The following is a 15,079-nucleotide window of genomic DNA, read 5'->3' as shown; positions in this document are numbered from 1 at the left end:
GTTTGTGCTCAATTGCTAACCCCAAACCTTGCCGGTCCAAGCCCACCCGATAGCACCATGGGACAGAGGCCTGTCCATATCCTTCCGGAAAGATGACAGGAAGCCTTTGGTGTTTTCTCAGTAGCCCATTGGTTAAATGCGATCTGCCTGTGTCCCCCACTGAAGCCCCAGTGACACTGGGGGGAACGCACTGGCCTGTCAACAGCAAGGTGAGGGGTTCAAACTCACCAACCAGACCACGGGAGAAGGATGAAGCTCTGCCCCCACAAAGCTTTACAGGTCACACCCCCAAGGGATGTCTTTTCAAACGATTGACTGCTTGTAGCAGATCGTTTCTTGGAAGTGGTTACAATTAGATTTCATCGTGGGAAATTACTACCTCTTAACGAGTCAAACCACTGAGAACCCAGGCCCAGGCAAGTTGACCCAAAACCTGGTCTACTGCGCCCACCTTATCTTGTCTTTCTCCCTTCCTTTCCACATTTGGCACACCCACTAAGGAAGCCAGGGTGTGGGTCCGCTGGACTTTGCTGCTGTCCTTGCTCAAGTTCCCCTGAACTTCCGATATGTTTCAGTTCCTTCTGAACCGTCTATAAACCCTGGGTCAGATTCATTTTCGCTTTCTGGGCAAGCCCTTTCCTCAGCAGGAGGCCTGCCATACCTGGCTGCCCTTCCTTTGAGAACATCCCTCGGAATGCCATTAGGAGGCAGTTGTTAGCTCCCAGCATTGCACAAACCTCTGGACATCCAAGAAGATGGGAACATTGCACATTAACAACCCCTAGATCAGGGGTCCTCAAGCCACAGCCCGCGGGCCACATGCGGCCCGCCAGGGACATTTATCCGGCCCGCTGGCTGTTTTTGCCCCGTTTTGTTTTTCACTTCAAAATAAGATGTGTGCAGTGTGCATAGGAATTTGTTCATAGCTTAAAAAACAAACAAACTATAGTCCGGCCCTCTGACAGTCTGAGGGACAGTGAACTGGCCCCGTTTAAAAAGTTTGAGGACTCCTGCCTTAGTCTGCCATGAGTCTGCTGCTGGTAGTGCTGTTACGTGAAAAGCCGGAGGTGAGAGTCCATCCTGAGGTGCCTCGGAAGAAAGGCCTGGCGGTCCGCTCCCCCAAACTCAGCCACTGGAAATCCTGTGGGGTGGCAGAGGTCGCCACACTGGCATTGGGGTCAACCGGATAGCAACTGGCCCAGCGTAGTTTGTCAGGCAGGCCGCGTCTCTCCACCTGCCGTCCCTCTGCCTTGGCTCATGTAGTCGGTGTGAATCTGTCTCCCTGGAGAGCGTGCCTTCCCAGTGGACTTTTCCGGGAGCTCTCCTGCTAGAGCTTCACCAGGCTTGCTCTCGGCTGGTCCTTTCCTGGAGCAGTCTCCCCACCGGAAGGAGTCCGGGGGACTTCACAAGAGGAGATTTGTCACTGCCAGGCCTCGTCCCCTTCACCTTCCAGCTCCCTGCGCCTCCTGGGGCAAGTCCTGTCTCGCTTCTGAGCTTGTTTCCTCCGCTGGCAGAGGGAGAAAACCAGGGGCCTCCTGGGCTTCTCGGGAGGGTGCCGTTGGTGTACCAAGCTCTATAGGCATGGCGAAATTCTCAATTCTCACATCCCCCCCTCCCACCGTGGCAGGGCGACATCAGGTTACCACTGAGGAGGTGACTAAGGCAGCTCAGGCTTGAGCCTGGGGACTCCATGGGGCCGCTCCCACCCCCCCCCCTGCTGCGTACACTGGGGTTCAGTCCTGGCCCCTCTAGAAGGTGGTTGTTAGGTATCATAGAGCCAGCCCCAGGGGGACCCCCGCGAACCACGCACGGCATGAAACGTTGCTTGGTCCGGGCCCCATCACCCCGGATAAACCCACGGGTGTAGCCACTGTGGGTATAACTGGTGCCTTCCCAGGGGCCCAGCTCCCAGCCTTGAACTAGACAGCAGCCTCTTGAGACCAACAGGGTGTTCACTCGGCTCCCTTTCAGAGGAAGCGACGCATTTGAATGAAGGGGCTGAAGTTAGGTTCTGACACTGACACTGGGGTTTGACTTCAGGGAAGGCCGTCCTGTGTGTCAAAGAAACGCCGCCCAGGCAGAAGGAACCGTGTGCACAAAGGCTCCGAGGAGGGGACCGGGCCGGCTTGCAGCGCAGCAGAGGGCAGTGTGGCTGCCACCAAGAGAGGAGAGGAGGCTGGGAGGAGCTGGTCGGTCCAAGAAGCAGCTCGACTCAGGCAAGGAGGCGGGCGGGAGGGTTGGAAGCAGAGGGCGTGATGGCATTTGAGCTGTCCTGGAAATGGGTCCTCGGGTGCGGTCAACTGAGCATGTGGACGAGTGTGTTTCGCCTTATTTCTACACTGGCAACCAGGGCCCGGAAACCAGCCTGCGTTTCAGAAAGATCGCCCTGGTTCCCAGAGAGAAAAGTTTCTAATACACATCCTCCAAGGCCGAAAATGTGCACCCCCCCAAAAAAAATATAGTCCTCCATTAAGGAGCAGCTGTAAAGGAGCTACCATCACAGATGAACCATCCCTGTGTCTGGCTACCTCACTATGCCTGAAGGTAATGATTCTATAGCCAGCCCGCTGAGAAACAGTAGCAAACTCTTCTGAGACAGATCAGATGGCTCCCCGGGGGAGGGCCTAGGGTGTTTGAGGTCAACTAGCCAACTAGCACTAGGTCGAGAGGATGACTCCATTCATTGCCCGTTTATGATGTTGCCTGCGTATGATCGTACCCATCGGCTACGTATAGGTTCGCTGTATGACGTGTATGCCTTTCGAACGGTCTGTGAGCCCCTTATAGATTCATTCACCCTCTGGAAAATGCATTCACGCTCTTGGTCCTGACATGGGACAAGGAGCCCCTGTGCCCCGCTGTCTGTCTGCCTTTAATATTTTCCACAATCTTAAAGTCGCTCCTGAGGACCTGTGCCCCGATAATTAAGAACTATGGGAAGGGGACTGTCAGGGGGACAAGCAATGGAGCGGGGAACCACTGGGCAAGGGTGTGTGTGTGTGTATGTGTGTGTGTGTGTGTGTGGCCTCAGGGAAGGGGAAAGTGGATGACTGCAGGGCCCCCGCAAGGTTATAGTGTCGGGGCCGGGGCCAGACCAAGGCAGCCACGTGTCCCAGCTTCTCATGAAGACAGATGACCTGGCTGAACTTCAAAGCACCTGCCTTCAGCATTTCACAGAGCTGAGCTCGCCGCCGGACAGAACACAGCCCCCCCTCTCCCTAGCATTGTTTCCTAGGAACAGCATGATTTACTAACAAAACATCACCTGGCCTGAGACTCACAACCGCAGCACAAAGAAGACCTCCCTTCCCCTTACCAGCCCATACGGCCTTGGCTCAAGCCCTGTATATGTCCCACTGCCCGCTGCCAGGCGCGGTTTCCCTGACCTAAATCACTGGGTATCAAAACCCGCTGGGGGCGGGGGGGCTCATGATGCCCCCGTCCTCCTCTGCTTTCCCTTCTCTCCTGGGAGTTCTTTCCCTGCCTCAATAAAATCTCCACTCCACATTCCTGGCCAAATTCTATGTCTTCTGCACCTCCGTGTTGCCAACCTCTCATACAGATCTGGAATCCGAGGCACAGCAAGCTGGTGGACAGGAGAGATCGGAGAGGAGGGAGAGAAACGGAGGAGAAAAGGCACTTTTCTTGGAGAGCAGAGGCCAGCTGATGGAGGAAGGAGTGGGCCTCCAGTCAGGGGTGAAGACCAGTTACAAGTGGCATCTTCCTCACAGTGACGCGACTCGTTCCTGAACACCCTGGTTTGGCACTGCATGCGGGGAGTGCGGGGCGGGGGTGCTCCCCGAGATCTTCAGCGGTAAAGATACCAGGGCTGAGCACCTGGTACACGGTCCATAAACGCGGCTCAGCAGAGGGCTCGGATGCAGGAGCCATGGTGAAGACGGCACCGCGGACCGGCCACAGTGTTTCCTTCTGTTGGGCATAAGGTGGCCACGGGTCCCCAGCCGAGCTGGTGGCACCTAACAGCAGCAGGCGGTCCTTCACCAACATCCCCAAATCCCTTCTTTGTCCCCCACCCCAGGAATGTCAAGTCGTCTTGAGTCTGTGCTTAGAAATGCCTTCCCGTCACCCCTTTGGAAAATTTGGCCAGAAATCTCACCTTACCCCTTCAAGTGCATAGGTCCCCCAGAACTTCCTCCTGAGAGCCTATCACTGAGGTTGTTACCCAAGTTCAGGAAGGAAGTATCTCATCACCGCCACCCCCTCCCACTGCCAGCTTTGTACTGAGAATAGAGGAAACTGGTTACCGAAACATTTCCTACGGGTTCACTAGGGAGTCAGCCTGCAGTTGAGGTCAGGCCTGGGGGAGTCTTGCCAGTACCCAATGCCCCCCTGGGCCTGACTCCTGCCCAGGGAGTGTCCACTCACCACCATCCGAGCTCAGAGCATATCTCTGCCCTCCCTGGGCCTGGGCACATGTAGCCCTTGATTTCTGCAATCCTAACAGCCACTTCCGTTCCCCGGGGGCCCGCCTCCTCCCTCCCTTCACGACTGCAGGCCCCTCCCCAGGGCACCTTCTTTTCCCCCAAAAGCTGGCTACCATGATGCCCGCTGGGCCCCTGGTTCAAGCCCACCAGTCTCTGCCTGGCCTCCTGCTGCTGGTTTGCTATCTGCTGTCTCCAGGTGAGGGGTGGGGGCTTAGGGGACTGGCAGGTGGGGGCTGGGGGGCAGAGAAAACCCAGGTGCCTGCATCCTGCTGGCTGCTGGCCACAGTGTCCCCTTCCTGGAACCCATATGAGTCTTCGGGAGAAAGTTGGGGCTTCCTAAGCAGGCCTCGAGGCTCTCGGCAGCCTGGTCCCCTCGCGTGACTGGTGCCCCGGGTGCCCACACACACTGTGACCCTTGGGGACCCTGGGCCCTTGCCCGTGCTGTTCCTTCTGCCAAGAACAACCCTTCCCTTCGCCTCGCCCAGCTCTTCTCCCTTCACCACTGCCTGTGGGGATCCCCTCCCCAGGCTGGACCAGGCTGTCCCTCAGGCCTCCTATCCCTGGTCCATCTGTCTTCCCCGTTCTGAGTGCAGGCCCCTACCCTAGCCAGTGGCTTCCTCTCCTCTCCCAGAACAAGGAGGGGGTTAGTAGGGGTGGGCTGGGGGTGACAGGAGCGGGCAGCACAACTTTTCTATGCCCCTGCAGGGAGCCAAGGGCAGTTGTCCCCGCTGCGGGTGGAGCCCCGGGACCCAGTGGTGTTCACCGGGGAGGCGGTCACGGTGAACTGCAGTGCTGACTGCCCGGATGCCAGGAACGTTGTCTTGGAGACGGAGTTGCTGAAGGAGCCTGTGGGCAGAGGTCCGAGCTGGGTAGCCTTCCGCCTGAGCAATGTGACAGCCGACAAAGAGATCCTCTGTGCCGGCTTCTGCAATGGCTCTCAGGTCATCCTTTCGACTAACATCACGGTGTACGGTGAGGGGACAGGGCTGCTGGTCAGGGGGGCGGGATGGGTGGATGGACGGGGAGTTCGCAGGAATGGACCAAGGCTGTGACCTAGGATTGGACCTGAGTGTGTGTGTGTGTGTGTGTGTGTGTGTGTGTGTGAGAGAGAGAGAGAGAGAGAGAGAAAGAGAGAGAGAGAGAGAGAGAGAGAGAGAGAGAGAGAGCAGACTAGAGAGACAGGCACAGAACTAAAACAAGATCAAGCGATGCAGCTTCATTGTTTGGCAGGGTTGGGCCCAGGGACAGCCGTGACATTCATTTTTTGGGCCTCAGGCAGCATTTTTTCTCCTTTTATCTGTTTCTTTTCCTGGCAGGGAGGACTTCATACGATTCAATCCCCCCTCCCCCAAAGTATATAAACCCCACACCAAGCTCACGGCCATCCAGCCCATGCCGACTCACAGTGACCCTAGAGGACAGGGTAGACCTGACTCTAAGTTGCTGAGCCTGGACTGATTACAGGCGTAGAAAGCCCCGGCTTTCTCCCAAGGGGCGGCTGGTGGTTTCGAACTGTGGACCTTGTGTATTGCAGCCCGACTCCTAACCACTCTGCCAGGAGGGCTCCTCCTAAAGTACACACCCTATAAAGCAGAAAGTTCCAGAGACGTGGGCCTCCTGCTGACTGCATACGGGCCCTGTTCTAAGGTCTCCACGTGGATGCGGCGTATTGGCTCAGTCAGGCCTCACAAGAGCACTCTCCCCTGAGTGGGGGGTGCAGAGGAGGAATCTGAGACTCGGAGAGGTGTGAAGCCTCTTACCTGTGTTAGCCAGCATCGCACGGTCTGCTCTTCCCAAGGACTCTTTCTCCCTAGACACCCCTTCCCATCCTGGTTTGTTTCTCTCAGCTGTGAATGGGGAAACAATCGAACAGAGTAGACAGTAGCAGGGGGGAGAGAGACAGGGCTTTCTACTCCCATAGTTACAAGCCCAGAAGCCCACAGCGGCAGTTCTGCCCCATCCTATAGGGTCGCTACCAGGAGCTGGTGGTGTCGTGGTTATGCATTGGGCTGGGATTCGCATGGCTGTCAGTTCAAAAGCACCAGCAGCTCCTTGAGAGAACGACTGGGCTTTCTACTCCTGTAAGGACAGTCCTGGAGCCCAGAGGGGGTCGCTACGAGTCGGCATCCACTTGACGGCCGTGAGTCAGAGGCGTTAACAGAGCAGGTCATATGCGGGCTCAGAGGGTGAGCGTGTGGTGTAGTGCAGGCTGCGTGAGAGTATGCCCCTGGGGACCCGCGTATGTGCACCGTGAGCTAGTTTCTCATGTACTTATGTGTTTGTGCCTAAGCTCGTGTGCCTCAGTGTCTCTGTGTGCCTCAGTGTCGGCCTCGCTTGTGTAGCTGTATGTGCTAGTGTCTGTGCGGGTGGCTGTGTGTGCGTCTGCCTGTGAAGGCTGTACACCAGCATCTGTGTTCGGTGGGTTTCTACATGCAAGTGTATGTGTATATCATGGCAGTATCCATGTGAACGTGTCTGTGTCTAAGTGAACAGGCTTGTCTGAGCCATTATCTGTGTCCACCTACATGTCTTGGTACCAGAAGAAAAAATCAAATCTGTCTCGGAAGAGGTACAGCCAGAATGCTCCTGAGACACAAGGACGGTGGTACTCCCCCCCCCCCCCCCCCCGCACTTTGGACATGTTATCCGAAGCCACCGCTCCCTGGAGCATGGCATCATGCTTGATGACGTGGACTAATGGGCCATGTAAACCCAGTGGTCTCTACATGAGAGTAGAACTAGGTGGTGCCCGGCTACCACCATTTCTGCTCTGAAAAGGACCACATTTGAAAGTCCTGAACAGGGTGGGAGAAAACTATGGAACAAAACTCAAAATCATAAAAGAGACGAAGCCGACTGGTCAGAAAGGAACCGCTGAGACCTTCAAGCCTGTAGCCCTGAGTCACCCCTAAGGCGACCCAAGCCAGAATGTAGGTGTAGAGCTAAACGAACCCCTGTGTTAGAACAAACAACCATTTAAAGGAGAAGAAGGCTGATCCAAGGACAAAGTTAACAGGGTGAGGAAAGGTGGAGGGATGGAAACAGGAAACTCTTGGAGGAAGTGGGAGAGGCCATGACACGTCAATGGATTGCCACCACGCTGAACGGTGTGTAGGCATCGCTGCATGGGAAACTCTGAATTAGGGTGTGTAAGAATGATTTCAGCCACGCGGAGACCCCCGCCAGCGCGAAGATGCTTCCACCACCACCGGATCCACAGGATTGTCCACCCACTGGCCTGTGATCTTCGGCACTCGGCGTCATTGCATGTGTTGTGAGTCTGGAGGAAAATTTATGGTATTGGACATAAGGGCTAATATCTGGCTGATGGCCTTGATCTGGACTGGATTGGGATGTTTTCTTGATGAACAATTACTCTTTATATAAAGCTCTTTCCTATAAGCATAAAAAACAACAACAGAAGAATGTTTTCAAATGGAAAACTAAGATCTGCCCTTGAACCTTGCTGGGGTGACACACGGGCAGCTGCAACAACGAGTTTCACACATGGTCACAATGGTGAGCATGGTACCACACCAAGCAGCGTTTCCTTCCCTGGTACCGGGGGTTCCCAGGAGACGGAACCAACTGAGGACGCCTAGCAACAAAACAAACCACACGCTGGACTGCACTGTGGGGAGGATTACACAACCCTTATGAATGTTTCAACTGTGGAACCATATATGCGTGTTACGTAAAAAAAAAGTTAAATTGTTTTTTAATGTGAAGAAGTTTCAGTAATCCATTTCCTTCTATCTCCTTCAAGTTTGCTAGATTGTTATTTCTCTCCCCACATCCCCGACCTCCAGGAAAATAGAGCAAAGTGCCTGCTTTTCTTTTTCTTTCTTTTTTTCAAAATCATTTTTGTGGATTTGTACAGATCTTATTACAATCCATCCATCCATGTGTCAAGCACATCGCTACATATGTTGCCATTATCATTTTCAAAATGTTTTCTTTCTACTATGTGCCTGGTTTTCTTTCTTTTTTAAGATTTCATATCAATATTAGGTCTTGACATAAAATCTTAATAATATTGACTTAATATCTTTTTTTAAACCATTTTATTGGGGGCTCATACAACTCTTATCACAATCCACACATACATCAATTGTGTAAAGCACATTTGTACATTCACTGCCCTCAAAACTCCAAATACATTTGCTCTACACTTAAGTCCTTGGCATCTGCTCCTCATTTTCCCCTCTCTCCCCACCCCCACCACTTCCTCATGAACCCTTGATAATTTATAAATTATTATTTTGTTATATCTTACACTGTCCGACGTCTCCCTTCACCCACTTTTCTGTTGTCCGTCCCCCAGGGAGGAGGCCATATGTAGATCCTTGCAATCAGTTCCCCCTTTCCACCTCACCTTCTCTCCACCTCCCGCTATCACCACTCTTGGCACTGGTCCCGAAGGGATCATCAGTCCTGGATTCCCTGTGTTCCCAGTTCCCATGCGCACCAGTGTACATCCTCTGATGTGGTATGAGTTTGGGGGGAGCCAGTCCCCCCCACTAATCATGGGTTGAGTAAGCACAATTGTACAGCTGATATATATATTACAGTAAAGTCATCGAGAGCATGAGAGATAGAAGTAATGGAGTCAGACACATTTCATGGTAGCATGCTCACCTCAGCCCCGCTTGATGGTCCACGTGGAAAGAGGGGGAAGGGAAGGGAAGGAGGGCAAGGGGAAAGGGAAACAGGGGAGAAGAGGGAGCCGAGGAGAGGTGGGGGTGGGGAGAGTCTGAGAGATCTCTATTGCTAGCCCAGGCCTCTGTACCTTGGGGCGTGCAAGCTCACTTATTACAGGTAAAGACAAAAGTCACAGGAAGGGGTTGCACTATAGGTTATACAGCAATGAGAGGGGGACAATCTAGGGACATACACCCAATAGGAAGAGGAGGGATTGGGGGTACACATGTGGCAAGATGGGTGGATCCTAGAGTCAGGATGGCAGCTGGATATCCATTAAGGACCATTAGCAGTAGGGTGTAAACCCCACCTACAGGAACCAAGCTAATGGTTGCAAGCTTCAGGGAAAAATAGTCCATTGTCCCCAGGAGCAGGGAGCAGGCCCTCCCTGTGGTGTGGGGAGACAGCAGTCTGGCATGATTGCCTTCAGGGAGGATGTCTGTCTGTAAGCACCTGACCTCCCCCCACACTCTGACCTAGCCAGATTTGTAAGGTAGAATTGGGATCATGATAGTGGGAGGGGAGGAAGCATTAGGAACTAGAGGAAAGTTGTATGTTTCATCATTCTACACTGCACCCTGACTGGCTCGTCTCCTCCTCGCGACCCTTCTGTAAGGGGATGTCTAGTTGCCTACAGATGGGTCTTGGGTCCCCAATCTGCACTCCTCCTCATTCACAATGATTTGATTTTTTGTTCTTTGATGCCTGATACCTCATCCCTTCAACATCTCCTGGTCACACAGGCTGATGTGCTTCTTCCATGTGGGCTTTGTTACTTCTGAACTAGATGGTCACTTGTTTACCTTCAAGCCTTTAAGTCCCCAGATGCTGTATCTTTTGATAGCCGGCCACCATCGGCTTTCTTCACCACATTTGCTTATGCACCTGCTTTGTCTTCAGCGATCATGTTGGGAAGGTGAGCATCATGCAATGCCAGTTTAATAGAACAAAATGTTCTTGCATTGAGGGAGTACTTGAGTGGAGGCCCAATGTCCATCTGCTACCTTAATACTAAGCTTATAATATATGCACATAGATCTATTTCCCCATCCTCATAAATATATTTAAATATGTACATGCCTTTATTTAGAAAGGGCATTATAATGCCCTTTGCCTCCTAGCTCTTTCCTCTATTTCCTTTTCCTTTCCTCTTGTCCCACTATCATGCTCAGCCTTCATTTGGGTTTCAGTAATTCCTCTCTGTTATATTACCCTTGATCATGCCCTACCAGGCCTCCTACATCACTGATTTGGATCCCTTGTTGTTCCCTTGTCCCTGGGTTTGTTAATACCACTTCCTTTTCCCCAACCTCCCCCTCTCCCATGTCCCCTAGACCGTGGAATTCCTTTGTTTCTCCTCCAGATAGTTCATCCAGCCTATCTTATTTAGACAGACCTGCGGAGATAACAACATGCACAAAAACAAGACAGAGCAAAACAAAGCAACAACAACAAAAAGCAAATGACAAAAAAAAAAACAAAAACCACCAACAACAAAAACGAAAAGCCTGTAGATAGTTCAAGGACTGTTTGTTGGCCTTTAGTAGTGTTTTCCAGTCGAGTCTGATGGGGTTCTAAGCCCTGGCCCCAAAGTCTCTTTTTGGTATTCCTTGGGGACTTCATTGCTCTGCTCCCCTTGCTGTTCTGTTGCACGCCCTTAGTGTTTTGCCTTGGTGTGGTGGGATCGGATCAGGCGCAGTGCCAGGTTTTCTAACCAAATGAATATCTGACTTTTCAACTAACAAAGATTCCTATAAACCAAAAAATTCAAACTCACTGCCATCAAGTGGATGCTGACCCATACTCACCCTGTAGGATACAGTGGACCACCCCTGTGGGGTCCCGAAACTGGAACTCTTTACAAGATGAGAAAGCCCCATCGCTCTTCCAAGGAGCAGTGGTTTTGAACTGCTGACCTCGTGGATCAAGAGCAGCCCAACACAAAACCACTGTGCCACCCACCAGAGCTCCTCCTAAAGATGCCTATGGGCACGTAAAAACCAAACACACACCCTGTACAGCTGCACGTGTTTGTCTATGTGTCTGTCCCGTTTCTGGGTGAATGGTCATGTGTGTGTGTCTGTAAGATTGGTCATGATTGTGCCTTGGGAGTGGACCTGCCTGTGTGTGTATGGCCCTCTGCTGACATGGCCTGGGAGGCTTCTGTCCAGTTCTGGGCCCAAAACACTTGTCCTGGCCCGTGAGAACCAACTGACCAAATGCGTACAGCCCTTCCCAACTCTGCATCAGGTGTTAGCTTGAGTTCTGCCACGGTGAGGGTGTTTACACTGCAGCAAATGGAAAACGCATTAAGTCTGGGTTTTCCTTCATCCTACCTCCCTGGGGGTGGGGTGGGGGGTTCCAGTGACCAGCATTTCCCAATTCACAGGAGTCTCAGATTCGTGACTCCTGGGGTTAAGATGGTGGCTGCCTTGTTAAATATTCTAAAATGAGAAATGTCCAGATGTTAACTATTTCCCCATCTCAGTCAGTTCTGGGTCTCTGGGCCAGGGCTCAAGTTATCCAAGGGTGACAGGGGGCTAGGGGCAGGCAGCTGCTGATGGGAGCAGACTGGGCTAGGAGGCCCAACCCCCAGCCCCAAACATTCTGGCCACGTGTGGCATGGAGCAGGTGAACCGAGGCCTGGGTGCCGGGGAACTGAGTGGGGAGGCCTGGGGCCCTGGGGTCAGTGCTTTAAGAAGCATCTGGTTGTGATGGACAGATCCGCTCTAAGAACCCACCGGTAGAGAAGACAGCCTTGGACATGGGGCAGTTCTACTCTGCCATACAGGATACCTTCACTGTGAGTCAGGACTGACTTCGTGGCAGTGGATTTTGGAGCAAGCCCTGGTGGAAGTGGCCACAGCCAAGGACTGGTCCAGGGGCTGGGCCCGAGGCCAAGAGGCGTGACAGCCAAGAAGGCTGGTGGGAAATGCACCTTCCAGCCTGGGTCCAGCCACTTCCTAGTTGTCTCTTGTGGCCATCCTGAAGAGGAAAGAAGAGGGCAGAGGATCCCAGGCTGCAGGCAGGCCACACCTGGCCATTCCAAGGCAAACCCTAAATAGCAACAGGAACCTTTTAGATGCCTCTGCATGTTCTAAGTGGGGACACACGTTCTCCCCCTCTTTCCTCCCTTTTTCTCCTGCACAGAGACCCTTGCCAAGAGGAAATCGCATTTTTATTTAAGGGTTTGGCGAGGCGTCTGACAACTCAGGAAACAATAATAAGGGCACTAAGGATGACAGCAAACAATGCACCAGGTCGCCTGCCGTCTTCCCCCATCCCTGGGCTGGGGGTACAGAGCCCCCTGACAACTGCCTCCCCTTCACCCGCAGAGTTCCCGGAACGCGTGGAGCTGGCGCCCCTGCCCGCCTGGCAGCCGGTCGGAGACAACCTCACCCTGCGCTGCGAGGTGACCGGCGGCGCGCCCCGGGCGCATCTCAGCGTGCTGCTGCTCCGCGGGGAGCAGGAGCTAGGCCGGCAGCCCACCCTCGGCCTCGGGGAGCCCACCCGGGCCTCCTTCACGGTGCGCGCGCGCAGGGAGGACCACGGCGCCAACTTCTCCTGCCGCGCCCAGCTGGACCTGCGCTCCCGAGGCCTGGCTCTCTTCCAGAACAGCTCCACCTCCAGGCAGCTCCGGACCTTCGGTGTGGCCTTGGGGCGGGGTCATGACCATGGGGTGGGAGGGACCCCTGGCTGCAGGGTCCTCTGGGAGGAGCATGCCAGTAGCCCCTGGAGTGGGGTCTCCTGGGGTGGGGCCCTGACAGGGTCTTTTGAGAAGGCTGTGGTCCCGGCCAAAGAGCGAGCCCTTGTAGCATAGTGGTCAGCAGTTTGAAACCACCAGCCCGTCTGAGGCAGAAAGACGAGGCTTTCTACTTCCGGAATGAGTGCTAGTCTCAGCCAGAGGAGGGGCAGTTCCACTCTGCCCCATAGGTTTGCTGAGTCAGATGCACCAGGTAGCAGTGGGTGTGCAACTGGGGGGGAATGACCCCAGCCAAGCGGTGGGTGGGCCCCAGGACCCAGTGATTCACGCTCCTGAACAGTGTGTCCCGAAGAGGACATTCTAAACGCCCAGGAAAGGGCAACAGGTCATGTCTGCCACCCTCACATCCCCCTCTTCTCCCCAGCCTTACCAAGGACTCGGCCGATCCTCACTGGACCCCGGATCCTGGAGGTGGGCAGAGAGTCCACCGTGACCTGTACCTTGGAAGGGGTGTTCCCAGTCTGGGAGGCCCAGGTCTACATGGCGCTGGGGGACCAGATACTGAACCCCAACATCATGAGCCGCGGGGACACGCTTGAGGCCACAGCCACAGCCACAGCACTGGAAGCACAGGAAGACGCCCAGATGGCCTGCAACGTGACCTTGGGGGGCGCGAGCCGAGAGATCCTGGAGAACGTGACCTTGTACAGTAAGAGGGGGGCATGGCAGAAAGAAGGCAGATGAGGTCCAGGTGGCTGCAGAGAGGTCTAAGTTGACCTTTAAAAAAGATGCTGCACGGTGTGGGAACTTGAATAACCTTTAGCAGCGCTTGAGGGCCAAAATTGGGGAAGGGTTCACAGGTGGGTGAAGGCAGGAAGGGAATGGGCCTTAGGGGCTGAAAGACAGGGTCTGAGAACCCTAAGAGGGGCGGAGCTGGTGCGGAAGTGGTTGATCCATTATCAGGGGCACAGTCAACGGACTCCATGACCATGTCCACTCTTAGGTTTCTGGGGGCCCATCCTGAACTTGAGCAACGCTACCGCCCGCGAGGGGACCACGGTGAATGTGACTTGTGTGGCCGGGCACCGAGTTCAAGTTACATTGGATGGGGCTCCGATCCGAGCGATGGGGGTGCCTGCCCAGCTTCGGCTGACCGCCATGGAGAGCGATGATGGGCGCAACTTCTCCTGCCAGGCCAGGCTTCAGGTGGGCGGGGAAACCCTGCTCAAGAACCGGAGTGTCCAGCTGCATGTCCTGTGTGAGTTGGTGACCCTGACCTTTGATCCCTGGGGGTGTGGTCCCTTCCCAACCTAGGTACTTGCTCCCCAACCGGCTATTGTGCTTTGGGTATTGTGGGTGTGTCTGAGGAACATGGTTGTCCCACAGACGGCCCCAAAATTGACGGGACCCAGTGCCCCCAGCACGTGACATGGAAAGTTAGAAGCCGCCAGGTCCTGTGGTGCCAGGCTCGGGGCAACCCAGCTCCTACGCTGCAGTGTTTGCAAGAAAGCTCCAGTCTCCGTGTGCCTGTGGGAATTCCCATCACCGTCAAGTCCAAACATAAAGGCACCTACCAATGCCAGGCTGTCAGCGCCCTGGGCAAAACTACCATGAAGGTGGTGCTAGAAGTTCACGGTAAGCCGAGGCAGGGCTGCGGGTCTGCATGGGCAGGGGCAGGAGGACCTGGGCTCGGTTTTCACTCCTAGCTTCTCTGTACAGATGGGAAGGCCAGTTCAGTCACCATCGCCTTGGTGGTGTTGGTGGTCCTGGGCCTGGTGACCATCTCAGCGGCATTGCTCTACATCTACTGCGGAAAGAAGCAGAGCGGCATCTACCACGTGAGGCAGGGGGGCACTTCGCTGCCCCTCACGTCTAGGCAGCCCCAAAGGCTAGCAGAGGAGGAGACGTCCTGAGCTGCGGGCCTCCTGGATCCCCGAGCCGAAGACCCCCGGGGTGCTGGCTGCGTCGCCCAGAGCACAATCAATAAAAGCCTTCAACTCCTGAGTCAGTAGCTTGATTCCACAGGCGCCCCTGGGGCTCGCCTCACGCGCGGCGCGTTCCCAGCAGCTTTGATTGGCGGATGAGGGCGCGACCTGCGGCGCTCCGCCGGGGCGGGAACGCCGCGAGGTCGGCTGGGCCTCAGCCAATGGGCTGAGGGCTTTGGCCAGGAGGCGGGGCTTCCCTCAGCCAATTGGCGCGCGCGCCCACGTTGCCGCTCTATGCCGCTCCT

General features: G+C 54.7%; 1 protein-coding gene across 1 annotated transcript; it reads left to right on the top strand.

The window, feature by feature from the left end:
• Positions 1–4,559: 4,559 nt before the first annotated feature.
• Positions 4,560–15,055, top strand: ICAM3 (intercellular adhesion molecule 3). The gene is made up of 7 exons (XM_075546853.1): positions 4,560–4,641; positions 5,151–5,417; positions 12,482–12,793; positions 13,274–13,558; positions 13,853–14,107; positions 14,236–14,484; positions 14,569–15,055. The coding sequence occupies exons 1-7, from the start codon at positions 4,560–4,562 to the stop codon at positions 14,760–14,762; spliced, it is 1,644 nt and encodes a 547-aa protein (XP_075402968.1). The 3' UTR covers positions 14,763–15,055.
• Positions 15,056–15,079: the final 24 nt, after the last annotated feature.

This window comes from Tenrec ecaudatus, chromosome 1 (assembly GCF_050624435.1).
Source record: "Tenrec ecaudatus isolate mTenEca1 chromosome 1, mTenEca1.hap1, whole genome shotgun sequence".
In the NCBI taxonomy this organism is placed as follows: Eukaryota; Metazoa; Chordata; class Mammalia; order Afrosoricida; family Tenrecidae; genus Tenrec; species Tenrec ecaudatus.
The sequence above is the reverse complement of the archived record's forward strand: the minus strand, read 5'-3'. Positions and strand labels throughout refer to the sequence as shown.